Here is a 17,195-nt window from a genome sequence, read left to right as displayed (position 1 = left end):
AGAACCCTACACGAAAACGTCCAGAGGACGTTCGCAGAGGACGTTCAGGGACGTTCTAGGGACGTCTTTTTGTTAGCTGGGTAAGCACATGATCTTTTATTTTGACGCAAACTGCATCAAGCTTTTATTTTGGCGGAAAACATGGTTTACAAACGCCTCTTATTAAATTTTTAGTGAATTGCGGTAATCGTCAACTATGCAGATGTGGAAATAATCTACACTCATGACATGGCCTAAGTGTTTTGAAAGTAGTTCTGCTTACCGCGGACTCTACACTCTCTCCTGATCCTCCGTCCTCACTATCATCATCATCACAGGAGCTGATGAAGGTCAGAAAACATATATTTTGACACATAAAGCGTCTGCTTGGTTCTATTTTTTCACGCTATTTATCTGCACATTCCTTGCGTTTCTTCTCCATCTATTTTGACAGATACACACTGACACTGCTGCACGCTCGCTCACTCGTTTAAAGTTGTGATTGGGCCAGCCCAGTGTCAATCAAGAAAAGAGCCAATGGGCCGCTGATCTACGTGTTTCATGGGCTGGTCTGTCAAAAAAAAAAAAAAAAACCAACACTGACTTTGACCAATGCATTACACCGGCACAAACCCAGCGCCGCCAATTAAGCAAAACAAAACAAAACAAAATGAATGGGCCGCCGATGTACAAATTTTATGGGCCGTTAAAAAAAAAAAAAAAAAAAAAAAAAAAGTATGAGTATGAGATATATCGGCCCAAAAAGCACGTCGGCCCACCGGGCAAATGCCCGGTATGCCCAATGGCCAGTCCAGCCATGCAGGTGATTACAAATCAGACAAAACAGTCCCTGAAGACTAAAAGAGGATGATATGTTCTCTAGGCCAGCCTTTCTCAAAGTGGGTGCCGCGGCACACTGGGGTGCCCCCTGACTGTGTCAGGGGTGCCGCCAAAAAATTACGTAGGCTAAAAAAAAAAAAAAAAAAAAAATAATAATCTGACATTTCATATATAAATATATTTGAATTTACATAAATACATTCTTCTTTTAACCCTTTCGCACGTACGATCACACCGGTGTGATCAGTCTAGGCTGGTCCCTGGAGCACCGGTGTGATTAGAACGGTCAGTGCACGACGTGATCAAATTCAAATGTGCTTTCACGCGTTGGCTGGCGCTGAGCCAGAGACAGGCGCGCTCAGCTGTCATATATCACAACTTTTCAGTGTTTTCATCCACATAATGTTTGTTTTAGGTTTCAGACGAGTTTGTAAAATACACACTGATGTCAAAGGAAGAGGCAATAATAATCATTTCCATTATAATTAGTTTTATTCATATCAGATACACATTGTGTAAGTAACTTTAAAGTTTACTCTATTCTTCTCCCAGTTCACCTGCCACTTACTTTTATGTATTTCGGGAGAAGTGGATGAATTCACGTGTTGTAAATCCAACAGATCCGATTCTCTGAACTGCGTCTGCGGCACAAACTAACATGGCGGCGCCCATCGCGCATACAGCTCAACTAACGCGATCGTTATAATGGTGTTCAAAAAACAAAACACTTCCACTTGCATATATTTGACAATCGGAATATCAGATATTTCATGCCATATCTAACAAATTTGTGAATATTTTGAATAAAAAAGGAAAAATGGGCAAAAAAAAAAAGGACAAAAGCAGATCATCATTCATTCAGCTCTGTTGTTGCTGCGGTGTGTCACGTGACAAGCAATGACGCGTCACCATGGAAACAATAAAGTGACACATTCTAAATAACGGTCACCTTGAAAAACTCACGCTAGGGGGTCAGCCAGAATATTTTAAATTTATGTGTGAAAGGGTTAAACATATGAACGGATTAATAAAATTGTAAATTCATTTTAGATAAATATATAAAATTTGCATTTACATTTGGGTTATGCAGTGTTTTTAAATTATAATTTACACTGGGGTGCCTTGAGATTTTATGCACTTTTGAAAGGTGCCCTGACTGAAAAAATTTTGAGAAAGGCTGCTCTAGGCACCCCTTTTATACTTCTGGGTCACACTAGAAGTGACGTCATAGGCTATCGCCAGTCAAATTCGATTGCCATGATTGGATAGTTTTTCAGACATAGGTTCACGCGGAGGGCGTTCCCCAATAGCGTCATCGATGCAGTGCGAGTTCCCAGTGCATATGTTTGATTTTGAAATTGGTGGGGACATCTCCAGAAGCTGAGTATTCAGGAAACGAATATGATCATGTATCAAGGTTTTTAACAATGAGTTAATTAATGAGTTCTGTAATGTTACTGGTAACTAATAATGACAAGGAGGCAGTTTAACAGAGACTTAACTTTACTCTACTCAATTTTAATGTGTTCAGTGTCTACTGTCTTGTTCCCTTGCTATTTGAAGAAGCCAAACACATGTCTACGTCTGTCATTAACAGAAATGAACTGTTGGAATATTTTTCACATCAATATTGTCCAGTTTGTCCCGGAGGACATGGCACACAGCTAGGGTTGCTTCAGAAAAGGAAAATAAGGGAAAATCATAGTTCTTTATAGGAAAATAAGGGACACTCAAAATAATGTACTGTACCACACAGTGTATGTCATTTCAGAATCTGCAGTTAAGTATGTGTATAAAAGGTTCTCAGACATAAACACATTAGTTTTGCTTAACCAGCCCTACCCAAGAAAGGTGGTGGGTTATGGCCAATCTTGGACCTGGCTAGTTTTGAATCGGGCCCTTCACAAGCTCCCGTTCAAAGTGCTAACGCAGAACCGCATCTTTGGGTGCATCCGTCCCCAAGATTGGTTTGCAGCGATCGACCTGAAAGATGTGTACTTTAATGTCTCGATTCTCCCTTGACACAGACCAGATTTGCATTCGAGGGACGGGCATATCAGTACAAAGTCCTCCCCTTCGGGCTGGCCCTGTCACCCTGCATCTTCACGAAGGTAGCGGAGGTGGCCCTTGTTCCCCTGAGAGGACGTGGCGTTCGCATCCTCAACTATCTCGACGACTGACTCAGTCGCGAGATCAGTTGTGCGAGCACAGGGACATGGTGCTCAGTCACCTCAGCCAGTTGGGGCTCCGGGTCAACTGGGAAAAGAGCAAACTCGCCCTCGTGCAGAGGATCTCTTTTCTCGGAATGCAGATGGACTCGGTCAGCCAGACAGCACGCCTCACAGAGGAACGTGCACGGTCAGTATTGAACTAATTGAATTTGTCAGCCTTCAGTCAAGACAGCAGCTCTGCTGAAACTCTTTCAGAGGCTCCTGGCACATATGGCAACCGCAGCCGCAATAACGGTACTCTGATTGCTACATTTGAGGCCGCTTCAGCACTGGCATCACTGCCGGGTCTCGAAATGGGCGTGGCAACGCGGCATGCTCCGTGTGACAATCACCCCGGCCTGCCGCCAAACCTTCAGCTCGTGGTCAGCCCCTTCATTTCTACGGGCAGGAGTTCCCCTAGTACATGTGTCCAGGCATGCTGTTGCCTCCATGGATGCCTCTACAACCGGCTGGGGGGCCACGTACAACAGGTATACGTCTGTTGCGTATATCAACCGTCAGGGTGGTCTACGCTCCCATCGCATGTTGCAATTCACCCGCCATCTCCTCCTATGGAGTCAGAAGCATCTGAGGTCGCTTCCTGCCATTCACATCCCAGGCCCGCTGAATTGTGCAGCCGATGAGCTCTCACGTCAGCCTGTGCTTCCGGGAGAGTGGCGACTCCATCCCCTGCTGAGAGGACCCTCGGAACGGATGCGCTGGCACACAGCTGGACCCGGGGCCTACGCAATGCTTTTCCCCCAGTGAGCCTTCCCACACAGACACTGTGCAAAGTCAGGGAAGACGAGGATCAGGTCTTGCTAGTTGCCCCATATTCTAGGTTCCCAGAACTCATGCTCCTCACGACAGCCCTTCCCTAGCGCATTCGTCTGAGGAAGGAAAACGTCTTTTTTTTTTAGATGGGGCACCCTATGGCACCCACGTCCAGACCTCTGGAATCTCCATTTCTGGTCTCTAGACAGGACGCGGAGGACTTAGGTGATCTTCCCCAAGCTAGACACCATCACTTCCGCAAGACCCCTCTCTACAAGGCACCTATATGCGTTGAATTGGAACCTGTTTGTCGAATGGTGTTCTTCTCACCGGGAAGACCCTCGGAGATGCCCAATCAAAGTTGTGCTTTCCTTCCTGCAAGATGGGTTGGAGTGAAGGCTGTCTACCCTCACATCATGATGCAGTTGATGGTAAATCTCTGGGATAACATAACCTGGTCATCAGGTTCCTCAGGGGTGCAAGAAGGTTAAACCCTCCTCGCTCTCACCCCGTACCCTCTTGGGATCTCTCACTTGTGCTAACAGCACTCAAGATAGCCCCTTTTGAACCACTGCAGTCAGCTGAGTTTAAAATCCTGTCCATGAAGACAGTACTCCTGACTGTGCTGGCTTCTATCAAGAGAGTGGGGGACCTGCTTGCATTTTCGGTCGTTGAATCTTGCCTGGAATTTGGCCCTGCTAACTCTCATGTGCCCAAGTTTCCTACCACTCCCTTCAAGGACCAGGTGGTTAACCTGCCAGCGCTGCCCCCGGAGGAGTTGAGAGCCCACTCTACTAGAAGTGTAGCCTCTTCCTGGGCATTGGCACAAGGCGCCTTGCTGACAGATATTTATAGAGCTCCTGGCTGGGCGACACCCAACACGTTTGCTAGTTTCTACAGCCTTCATGTAGAACCGTTATCCTCCCGTATACTCTGTATACCCGTATACAGAGACCCCGTTCAGTGTCGGCTTGCTGTGTCATTCCCCTCCAATAGACCGGATATGTGCGCTTGGCGAACCCTGTTGAGTTCCTCCACCACCCTCGGCAGTCGGACGTGGCGGAGCACCTGACGCCAGGCCTAACACTTAGTATTCACTGGTGGAACCTGTGCTAGGCTGGGTTCCCATATGTTGTGATCCCTACGGTGATCCCACAAAGATTAACATTCATAACAAGAGTGCACATGAAAAGAGAAGTGCGGCAAGCAGGACGAGGCCGAGGGCCGTGAAAGAACAGCGCGAGGCCAGTGGCACGATTGATAATGGGCATCACCTGCGTGCTGCACCGGTCTCGTATCTCTCACGGAGGAGCTTCAGAAAAATAAAAGGAGGAGCGACGGTGGTGAAGGACGAGAGAGGACCAGGCCTGAACTATTTATGTTATGTTTTGTTTATATGTGGCGGCAGTTGCCCGTGAGGGGCTCCCGCATTTTCTTTTGTTTTGTAGACGGTTTATTTTTGGATTATTAAAGTGTGTTTAAATGTTCACCGGTTCCCGCCTCCTTCTTCCCCGAACAACAAACCGTATTACAAGAAGCATCTCATGTATCTAAAAAAAAGAGATAGTCTATAGTTCTGATAGCTGTACAGCTTGAAAGTCCTTGTAATGTTTCAAATGTAATCTTCATGTCAATCTTGAAATTAACGACATAATTGGTGCCTTTAACGATTATTTGCCAGCTGACGGTTGTTCCTCTGTACGAGTGAGCATCAGTAGCAATGGCTGCGTCCGAAATAGCATACTCTCTTGAGTAGGTACTTATTTTGAATAAGTAATTACTTCACGACCGCTAAAAGAGTTCTATATATTATGAATGTGTATATAATGAATGTAATAAGGATGTAATTCCAATGTCAGTTACATTGCTTCACTGCCATTCATAAATCCTCTCGCGTTTCCATCATATGGACACTTTAGAATCTCATTGGAAGGAGTAGGTTATCTGGGTACTTTTTGCCTTCTCTTTTATGAATACGGTGAATTCGGACATACTACTTTTGTCACATAATGTTTTTCGCCTACTATAAAGTATAGGGAGGTATGCAATTTCAGCTGTAGCCCATGAGTCGCATTGGAGTGACATCAACTCGCCTCTTTGATTGATTGGCTAGAGGAGAAGCTGTCAATCTAGAACTAGTGGACCAATGGTGACATTTAAGCCTGCCCTAATTTACATGAAACACTAACTGTAACATTTGGGAAAGCAAGCGCAGAACGTGGAAAGAGGAGTGAAGGGAAAAACAGCACAAGCATACAAATAAAATAAAATATGAGCAGAAAATATGAGAGCACAAAATACAGAGAAAATAATAAAACAGTAATTCTGTTATTCAGATTATTTTACCTACATGTTTAAGTTTTGTGCAATATAATTTTTTAATGTGTTAAAGTTTTGATTCATGCTTATGTTTTTTAAATGCGCTTTTGATTTTTTGATTCACGCTTATTTTTCTATCCATGACCACGTTGTTTGCTATTCTGATCATTTTGCATTATTTTGTTTTCAGTTTGTACAATATATTTTTACATGTGTTTCACTCTTATGTTTTGATCTGTGACCACAATACTTTTGATGGGAAAGTAATCCCATATGCCCGCTTAAGCTGGTATAATAAAATGCACACAGAGAGAGGTCAGGGAATGACATAAGGCAATCCATATCTAAAAAGTCTCTTGTGTGGTCCTCGAGGGATTGTTGCTCCTGCTCTAGGCAGAGAAAAGTCAATTTTTAAAACGCCACAAAAAAAAATCTTATATTTAGGTCCGGTATTTTGTCATGCTGTAGTTGCTGTAAAGGACATGACGACGGAAAATAAACAAAACATTCTTTAATGATAAGTCCAAAAGGAAACACGCAGGAGATAACCAGGGAAACACAATAGCACAACCACTTAATACATTGACTATACCGGACAAAGAACTAAGGAAACTAAGAGCTTATACACAAAGTAATCAAAGGAACTACAAGGAACTAGGTGAGGAACTAATGAATAGCCATGGAAACTAGCAATCACAGACAACTCAGGCAAAATGGAACATGGCAATGAGTGAAAACGAAACCAAAACAGAATGAGACCATTACACTCACAAATCCACAATGTTTCCATAATTGCATGTATTTGTATGCTAAACTATTTATTATATAAACAAGGCTTTGTACTTCATTTGTGTCCCCATATCCAATATCCACATAAAACAGTGGCCTTCTAATAGTTTAACAAAATGGAATGAAGTGGTGCTAATGCATTTCATTGGTTTGAATCTGTCTTTACAGTTTGCAGTGGCAGCATGCGGAAATATTACAGTCTTGCTAAATGGATCAATTCATCACGCTTTCAACAAAAAAAGGTGTGTATGTTTATTTTTCTAACTATTTTGTGCAATGTGATAAGTATGCTTTTGCCCCTTTAAACTTTAAAATAATTTGATTTCTGCAGTTTAAGATGTTCTTAGTAAAAATTGAGCTTCTTTAAATAATCATAATGGCCATAAACTGAATTGCTTAATTGTGAACAACATAAACCAGAAAAAAAAAAAAAACATGTTTTAGTAACCTAATAATAATACTAATGGGCTGTTTCTATACAATAGATTTATTTTCTGAGATCACAGGAAAGCTTTTGCGCAACCTTTTGGAGACAAGGATCACGGATATATAGCTTTATACAGCTTTATATAAGTTTTTCATCTTGTCTGATCCCAGGCTATGCCTTCACTCCATCTACCTTGTAAACTTGCAATCCTTAAAAGAACATTTAGGGTTCAGTACAAGTCGACAGCTCTTGTAATGTTGACCACAACTAAATATTTCCACTTGTTCCACCTTTTATTTGGAAAAAAAAACATAAACCAGGGTTACAGTGTAGCACTTACAATGGAAGTTTCAGAACACTTTTAAAAATAAATGTACTTTATTGGCATCTGTGGTTCCATGAACATCCATGGAAGCGTTCCATTGCACAAAAGAGTTCTTTATAGTAAAAAAATGGTTCTTTAGATTATTAAAATGATTTTCACACTAAGAAAAACACATTTCATATAAGAACTGTTAAGGGATAGGTTCTGTGGGAACCTCAAAATGGCTCTTCAATGTCATCACTTATGCTACACTAATGAGTAATGTTAACTCCGTAACAATAAACATGTTAGTGTGATTTTAGTGTGGGGAAAAAAATCATTTATTAACCATTTTAAAGTAAAGGTATTACATTTAAACTTTGTTGCCATGACAACATAGTCATAAACTATAAAAGGACTGCAAAAAAAAACTATAAACTGATGATTTAAACAGTTTTACAGCTTAAATAATTTATTTGTTTATTTTAAACAGATAAATATAAGTGCTTTTATAAAATTACAAGTTTCACAAAAGGCCTAATCATAACCTTGATTTTTGCTTTAAAAAAAAAAAAAAAACATTCAAAAGTTTATATACCAAGTGTTTCATGAAGGTCTGTAATGTACTTTTGTAAAATGATGATCTTGAGACATCTTAGATTACACAAAGAGAGAGAGAGAGAGAGAGAGAGAGAGAGAGAGAGAGAGAGAGAGAGAGAGAGAGAAACTCAAGCTCCATTATTGTTCTTTTAAAATCAGGAGCATATGAAATAGTGCCTCACTTCAGCCATTGAACTAGCATAGTGGTTCCCAATCCTGTTCCTGTAGTACCAGCAACATATTTTTCATGTCTCTCTTATCTACATATTTGAGGGTTGTGTTCTTAATTGCCCCCTAAACCCTTAAATAGGGCACTATTTAAGGGAACAGTCATTTGTAGTGGTGTCCTAAACCATAGTGGACATTATCGAGTGTACTCATTCAATCCTGTAATGCGATTTCAAACACAGCTGAGGTCTTGGAGTCTTTATTAACGAGCTAATGTGTTGAATCAGGAGTGTTTGGGAGACATCTAAAATGTGCAGTGCTAAGGGCACTCCAGTGTAGGGTTGCACCACCCATTTGTAATTTCGTACTTAAATTGGAACACTGTCCATACTAGAGGCTTAGTAAAAACCAGCTAGTTTGTTACTAACTCAGTACTTTATTCGGTGCTATTTGTTCTTGAGGCAGAACGTAGCTAGTAAATATAGAGCTAGTATAAGAATATGATGTTTACCCTCAATATTCCAATGTCAGCCCTGAAATACATGAATAGAAGTTCTGTTGAAATGCTGTGATTTTCATTTGATTCATCATTCTAACTTTTGCCTTACATAACTAACGGTAAAAATAAGTTGAATTAAATATGATAGTATTTAATCGTGATCATAATAGGTATTTTATATGGCAGAGGCTATTTGCACTGAGTGAAAATAGCATATTTTCTTAGCAATAGATGCTAATTACACTAAGTGCAAATAGTTATATATTCTATTTACACTAAGTGCAAATAGCAATAGCTTCTATTTACAATAAGTGAAAATATAAGTATTTTCTTAATGATATGCTGTTAATGATATTTTCTTAAGTGAAAATAGCTATAGATTCTATTTACATAATGTAAAAATAACAGTATTTTCTTTGCAATAAATGTAAATAGTTAGATATGATTTGCACCTCAGTATTTTAGTACATTATAAAACAGTATGCAATAATAACATGTTGAGTGTAAATGAATGTATTTATTAAATAAATGCCACCTTATTGGGACAATAAAGCCCTCCCTTCACCTACCCACCCTACCCGATAAACACTTTATTATTAAATAAACGTCAGCCACTATAATTAAGTTGGCTTGAGAGAGCCAACTTACTGAAATCCTATTTAAACTTATTAAGTTGGCTTGAGAGAGCCAACTTACTGAAATCCTATTTAAACTTATTATTAAGTTGGCTTGAGAGAGCCAACTTACTGAAATCCTATTTAAACTTATTAAGTTGGCTTGAGAGAGCCAACTTACTGAAATCCTATTTAAACTTATTATTAAGTTGGCTTGAGAGAGCCAACATATTGAAATCCTATTTAAACTTATTAAGTTGGCTTGAGAAAGCCAACTTACTGAAATCCTATTTAAACTTATTAAGTTGGCTTGGGAAAGCCAACTTACTGAAATCCTATTTAAACTTATTAAGTTGGCTTGAGAAAGCCAACTTACTGAAATCCTATTTAAACTTATTAAGTTGGCTTGAGAAAGCCAACTTACTGAAATCCTATTTAAACTTATTAAGTTGGCTTGAGAAAGCCAACTTACTGAAATCCTATTTAAACTTATTATTAAGTTGGCTTGAGAAAGCCAACTTACTGAAATCCTATTTAAACTTATTAAGTTGGCTTGGGAAAGCCAACTTACTGAAATCCTATTTAAACTTATTAAGTTGGCTTGAGAAAGCCAACTTACTGAAATCCTATTTAAACTTATTAAGTTGGCTTGAGAAAGCCAACTTACTGAAATCCTATTTAAACTTATTAAGTTGGCTTGAGAAAGCCAACTTACTGAAATCCTATTTAAACTTATTATTAAGTTGGCTTGAGAAAGCCAACTTACTGAAATCCTATTTAAACTTATTATTATTAGTGGTGCTTGCTGAAAGCAAGGCATCACTATTGTTATTGCTCATACTTATTATTCTTATTAGTGGTGCTTGCTGAAAGCAAGGCATCACTATTGTTATCCTCCATACTTATTATTATTATTAGTGGTGCTTGCTGAAAGCAAGGCATCACTATTGTTATTGCTCATACTTATTAATGGTGCTTGCTGAAAGCAAGGCATCATTAGTGTTCTCTTGCATACTTATTAGTGGTGCTTGCTGAAAGCAAGGCATCACTATTGTTATCCTCCATACTTATTATTAATGGTGCTTGCTGAAAGCAAGGCATCATTAGTGTTCTCTTGCATACTTATTATTCTTCTTATTAATGGTGCTTGCTGAAAGCAAGGCATCATTAGTGTTCTCTTGCATACTTATTATTATTAGTGGTGCTTTTTTAAAAGCATCACTATTGTTATTGCTCATACTTATTATTAATGGTGCTTGCTGAAAGCAAGGCATCATTAGTGTTCTCTTGCATACTTATTATTCTTCTTATTAGTGGTGCTTGCTGAAAGCAAGGCATCACTATTGTTATTGCTCATACTTATTAGTGGTGCTTGCTGAAAGCAAGGCATCACTATTGTTATTGCTCATACTTATTAGTGGTGCTTTTTTGAAAGCATCACTATTGTTATTGCTCATACTTATTAATGGTGCTTGCTGAAAGCAAGGCATCATTAGTGTTCTCTTGCATACTTATTATTAATGGTGCTTGCTGAAAGCAAGGCATCATTAGTGTTCTCTTGCATACTTATTAGTGGTGCTTGCTGAAAGCAAGGCATCACTATTGTTATTGCTCATACTTATTAATGGTGCTTGCTGAAAGCAAGGCATCATTAGTGTTCTCTTGCATACTTATTATTCTTCTTATTATTATTCTGGACAAAGTTTGGCGCGAAACTCGCCCCGCACCGTTTGTCTCAGACCCCTGAGTGAGGTGTCAAATCGACCGGCTCATTAAGGAGAGGTGTGCTATGACTTTTATAAGTGATCGGGGGTGCGGTGTTCGCCCCAGGGGCGAAAAAGCGGCCAAAAAAGTCCCATTGACTTAACATTGCGACGAACTTTGACCACACGTAGCTCTGAGCGAGGATTTCGCAGAAACGTGTGATTTGCCACATTTGAAGAGGCTGACAGGCTCTGTAAGAACATACCTCACAATGGGGTAAAAGTTGCACCCCTGGGGGGCAGGAGCGTCCCAAAGTTGCCCCATTGACTTACTATGGGGAAGGAATGTCCCGTGAAACACACATGCTTTTCCTACTATGGTAAATTGCATAGGGATTTTGTATTGAACGTAGCTCTGGATCACAGTGTCAGAGAGACAAGGGGGCGGGCTCATTTTACTCAGACGGCCAATCAGTCTCTAAGGATCATTGTGAAGCTATCAAGCCACGCCCTAGCAACCATTTAGAGCCCCTTAGCAACAAGTCCCATAGACTTACATTGAAAGAGATCAAAGGGATATCTCTGGACTGAATTGTCATAGAAACATGGGGGTGGTCTCAGTTGACTCGGGGCAGCAAACAGCCAATCATGAATCACCTCAACACTTCCTAGCCCCTCCCTAGCAACCATTGTCGAGCACCTTAGCAACCAAAATCCAAAGAGGGATATCTTCCATTCTGAATGTCACAGAGGCATGGGAGTTGGTTTATATCATTCATAGTGACAAGCAGCCTTTGCAGTTTCATCATTGGCAGCTGCCAAGCAACTCCATAGCAACCAAACAGAGTACCCTAGCAACCATTTTACAAGACCTTTATCTCTGCATCAGAACATCATAAAGAGATGGGGTTAAGACAAGTTTGACTCAGGGCAGCAAACAGCCATTCATGAGACACCACAACACTTGCTAGCCCCGTCCTAGCAACCATTGTCAAGCACCTTAGCAACCAAAATCCATAGAGGGATATCTTTCATTCTGAATGTCACAGAGGAATGGAAGTTGGTTTATATCATTCATACTGACAAGCAGCCTTTAGAGTTTCATGATTGGCAGCTGCCAAGCCACTCCCTAGCAACCAAACAAAGTACCTTAGCAACCATTTTGCAAGACCTATTTCTCTGCATCAGAACATCGTATAGAGATGGGGCTTGGCTCTTTTGACTCATGCTAGCAAAGAGGAATTCCAACATGCTACACATGCTAGCTGTGAATAGCTACATGCTAATAGCAATTAGGTAAGTGCTAATCATGCCAAGAAAATGCTAAGAACTCCAATAGTAATCATCTGTGACAACTACCAACCACTTAGTAACACCATAGTAACCACCCATAATACCTTAGCAACCACCCTGAACACCCTAGCAACTGCATAGCAACTCCCTAGCAACCACCTAAAATACCCTACTAACCATCTAGCAACACCATAGCAACCACCCAGAACACCCTAGCAACTGCCTAGCAACGCCCTAGCAACCACCCAGAATACCCTAGCAACTGCCTAGCAACGCCCTAGCAACCACCAAGAATACCCTAGCAACCGCCTAGCAACCACCCAGAATACCCTAGCAACCGCCTAGCAACACCATAGCAAACACCCAGAATACCCTAGCAACTGCCTAGCAACACCCTAGCAACCGCCTAGCAACACCATAGCAACCACCCAGAACACCCTAGCAACTGCCTAGCAACGCCATAGCAACCACCCAGAACACCCTAGCAACTACCCAGAATACCCTAGCAACCGCCTAGCAACACCATAGCAACCCCCCAGAATACCCTAGCAACTGCCTAGAAACGCCCTAGCAACCACCCAGAATACCCTAGCAACGCCCTAGCAACCACCCAGAATACCCTAGCAACCGCCTAGCAACGCCATAGCAACCCACCAGAATACCCTAGTAACGCCCTAGCAACCACCCAGAACACCCTAGAAACTGCCTAGCAACGCCATAGCAACCACCCAGAAAACCCTAGCAACTGCCTAGCAACGCCCTAGCAACCACCAATAATACCCTAGCAACCACCCAGAATACCCTAGCAACCGCCTAGCAACACCATAGCAACCCCCCAGAATACCCTAGCAACTGCCTAGCAACGCCCTAGCAACCACCAATAATACCCTAGCAACCACCCAGAATACCCTAGCAACCGCCTAGCGACACCATAGCAACCACTCAGAATACCCTAGCAACACCATAGCAACCACCCAGAATACCCTAGCAACTGCCTAGCAACCACCCAGAACACCTAGCAACTGCCTAGCAACCACCCAGAACACCCTAGCAACCACCTAGCAACTGCCTAGCAACCACCAAGAATACCCTAGCAACCACCCAGAACACCCTAGCAACTGCCTAGCAACGCCCTAACAACCACCCAGAATACCCTAGCAACACCGAAGCAACCACCCAGAACACCCTAGCAACTGCCTAGCAACGCCCTAGCAACCACCCAGAATACCCTAGCAACCGCCTAGCAATACCATAGCAACCGCCTAGCAACGCCCTAGCAACCACACAAAACACCCTAGCAACACCCTAGCAACCACCTGAACAACATGAATAAGCCATATCTCAGCACCAGAACATCGTACAGACATGTTTGTTGGCTCGTATGCAATCATGTACCACATTCTAGCAACCGAGTGGCGAGTTTTGCCACTGCAAGCACCATTTCACATTTTCTTCAGGAAATGTACATTCTAGTTATTCTTCTTCTTCTTCTTATTGTTCTGGACAAAAGTTTGGCGCGTAACTCGCCCCGCACCGTTTGTCACAGACCCATGAATGAGGTGTCAAATCGACCGGCTTATTGAGGAGAGGTGTGCTATGACTTTTATAAGCGATCGGGGGTGCGGTGTTCGCCCCAGGGGCGAAAAAGCGCCCCAAAAAGTTCCATTGACTTAACATTGCGCCGAACTTTGAGCACTCATAGCTCTGAGCGAGGATTTTGCAGAAACGTGTGATTTGCCACATTTGAAGAGGCTGACAGGCTCTGTAAGAACATACCTCACAATGGGGTAAAAGTTGCACCCCTGGGGGGCAGGAGCGTCCCAAAGTTGTCCCATTGACTTACTATGGGGAAGGAATGTCCCGTGAAACACACATGCTTTTCCTACTATGGTAAATTGCATAGGGATTTTGTAATGAACGTAGCTCTGGATCACAGTGTCATAGAGACAAGGGGGAGGGCTCATCTTACTCAGATGACCAATCAGTCTCTCAGGATCATTGTGAAGCTATCAAGCCACGCCCTAGCAACCATTTAGAGCACCTTAGCAACAAGTCCCATAGACTTCCATTGAAAGAGATCAAAGGGATATCTCAGGACTGAATTGTCATAGAAACATGGGGGTGGTCTCATTTGACTCGGGGCAGCAAACAGCCAATCATGAATCACCTCAACACTTCCTAGCCCCTCCCTAGCAACCATTGTCGAGCACCTTAGCAACCAAAATTCATAGAGAGATATCTTCTATTCTGAATGTCACAGAGGCATGGGAGTTGGTTATATCATACATACTGACAAGCAGCCTTTGGAGTTTCATGATTGGCAGCTGCCAACCCACTCCCTAGCAACCAAACAGAGTACCCTAGCAACCATTTTGCAAGGCCTATATCTCTGCATCAGAACATCATAAAGAGATGGGGTTAACACAAGTTTGACTCAGGGCAGCAAACGGCCAATCATAAATCACCTCAACACTTCCTAGCCCCTCCCTAGCAACCATTGTCGAGCACCTTAGCAACAACAATCCAAAGAGGGATATCTTCTATTCTGAATGTCACAGAGGCATGGGAGTTGGTTTATATCATACATACTGACAAGCAGCCTTTGGAGTTTCATGATTGGCAGCTGCCAAGCCACTCCCTAGCAACCAAACAGAGTACCCTAGCAACCATTTTGCAAGACCTATATCTCTGCATCAGAACATCATAAAGAGATGGGGTTAACACAAGTTTGACTCAGGGCAGCAAACGGCCAATCATAAATCACCTCAACACTTCCTAGCCCCTCCCTAGCAACCATTGTCGAGCACCTTAGCAACAACAATCCAAAGAGGGATATCTTCTATTCTGAATGTCACAGAGGCATGGGAGTTGGTTTATATCATACATACTGACAAGCAGCCTTTGGAGTTTCATGATTGGCAGCTGCCAAGCCACTCCCTAGCAACCAAACAGAGTACCCTAGCAACCATTTCGCAAGACCTATATCTCTGCATCAGAACATCATAAAGAGATGGGGTTAACACAAGTTTGACTCAGGGCAGCAAACGGCCAATCATAAATCACCTCAACACTTCCTAGCCCCTCCCTAGCAACCATTGTCGAGCACCTTAGCAACAACAATCCAAAGAGGGATATCTTCTATTCTGAATGTCACAGAGGCATGGGAGTTGGTTTATATCATACATACTGACAAGCAGCCTTTGGAGTTTCATGATTGGCAGCTGCCAAGCCACTCCCTAGCAACCAAACAGAGTACCCTAGCAACCATTTTGCAAGACCTATATCTCTGCATCAGAACATCATAAAGAGATGGGGTTAACACAAGTTTGACTCAGGGCAGCAAACGGCCAATCATAAATCACCTCAACACTTCCTAGCCCCTCCCTAGCAACCATTGTCGAGCACCTTAGCAACAACAATCCAAAGAGGGATATCTTCTATTCTGAATGTCACAGAGGCATGGGAGTTGGTTTATATCATACATACTGACAAGCAGCCTTTGGAGTTTCATGATTGGCAGCTGCCAAGCCACTCCCTAGCAACCAAACAGAGTACCCTAGCAACCATTTTGCAAGACCTATATCTCTGCATCAGAACATCATAAAGAGATGGGGTTAACACAAGTTTGACTCAGGGCAGCAAACGGCCAATCATAAATCACCTCAACACTTCCTAGCCCCTCCCTAGCAACCATTGTCGAGCACCTTAGCAACAACAATCCAAAGAGGGATATCTTCTATTCTGAATGTCACAGAGGCATGGGAGTTGGTTTATATCATACATACTGACAAGCAGCCTTTGGAGTTTCATGATTGGCAGCTGCCAAGCCACTCCCTAGCAACCAAACAGAGTACCCTAGCAACCATTTTGCAAGACCTATATCTCTGCATCAGAACATCATAAAGAGATGGGGTTAACACAAGTTTGACTCAGGGCAGCAAACGGCCAATCATAAATCACCTCAACACTTCCTAGCCCCTCCCTAGCAACCATTGTCGAGCACCTTAGCAACCAAAATTCATAGAGAGATATCTTCTATTCTGAATGTCACAGAGGCATGGGAGTTGGTTATATCATACATACTGACAAGCAGCCTTTGGAGTTTCATGATTGGCAGCTGCCAACCCACTCCCTAGCAACCAAACAGAGTACCCTAGCAACCATTTTGCAAGGACTATATCTCTGCATCAGAACATCATAAAGAGATGGGGTTAACACAAGTTTGACTCAGGGCAGCAAACGGCCAATCATAAATCACCTCAACACTTCCTAGCCCCTCCCTAGCAACCATTGTCGAGCACCTTAGCAACAACAATCCAAAGAGGGATATCTTCTATTCTGAATGTCACAGAGGCATGGGAGTTGGTTTATATCATACATACTGACAAGTAGCCTTTGGAGTTTCATGATTGGCAGCTGCCAACCCACTCCCTAGCAACCAAACAGAGTACCCTAGCAACCATTTTGCAAGACCTATATCTCTGCATCAGAACATCATAAAGAGATGGGGTTAACACAAGTTTGACTCAGGGCAGCAAACGGCCAATCATAAATCACCTCAACACTTCCTAGCCCCTCCCTAGCAACCATTGTCGAGCACCTTAGCAACAACAATCCAAAGAGGGATATCTTCCATTCTGAATGTCACAGAGGCATGGGAGTTGGTTTATATCATA

At 42.3% G+C, this 17,195-nt stretch overlaps 1 protein-coding gene across 1 annotated transcript in view; it reads left to right on the top strand.

Annotated features, from left to right (window-relative positions):
• LOC308682981 (ADP-ribosyl cyclase/cyclic ADP-ribose hydrolase 1) overlaps window positions 1-17,195 on the top strand; it is a gene marked incomplete at its 3' end in the record, with an annotated part of 401,807 nt that overhangs the window by 323,496 nt on the left and 61,116 nt on the right. Inside the window, exon 7 of the mRNA XM_081353035.1 lies at window positions 7,080-7,153. Coding sequence (XP_081209161.1) covers window positions 7,080-7,153 — 74 coding nt within the window. The remainder of the gene's footprint in view (window positions 1-7,079; window positions 7,154-17,195) is intronic.

Source organism: Scardinius erythrophthalmus, assembly GCF_964197995.2.
Source record: "Scardinius erythrophthalmus genome assembly, chromosome: 22".
Classification (NCBI taxonomy): domain Eukaryota; kingdom Metazoa; phylum Chordata; class Actinopteri; order Cypriniformes; family Leuciscidae; genus Scardinius; species Scardinius erythrophthalmus.
Note: the sequence above shows the minus strand (reverse complement) of the source record. Positions and strands in the feature narration are given on the sequence as shown.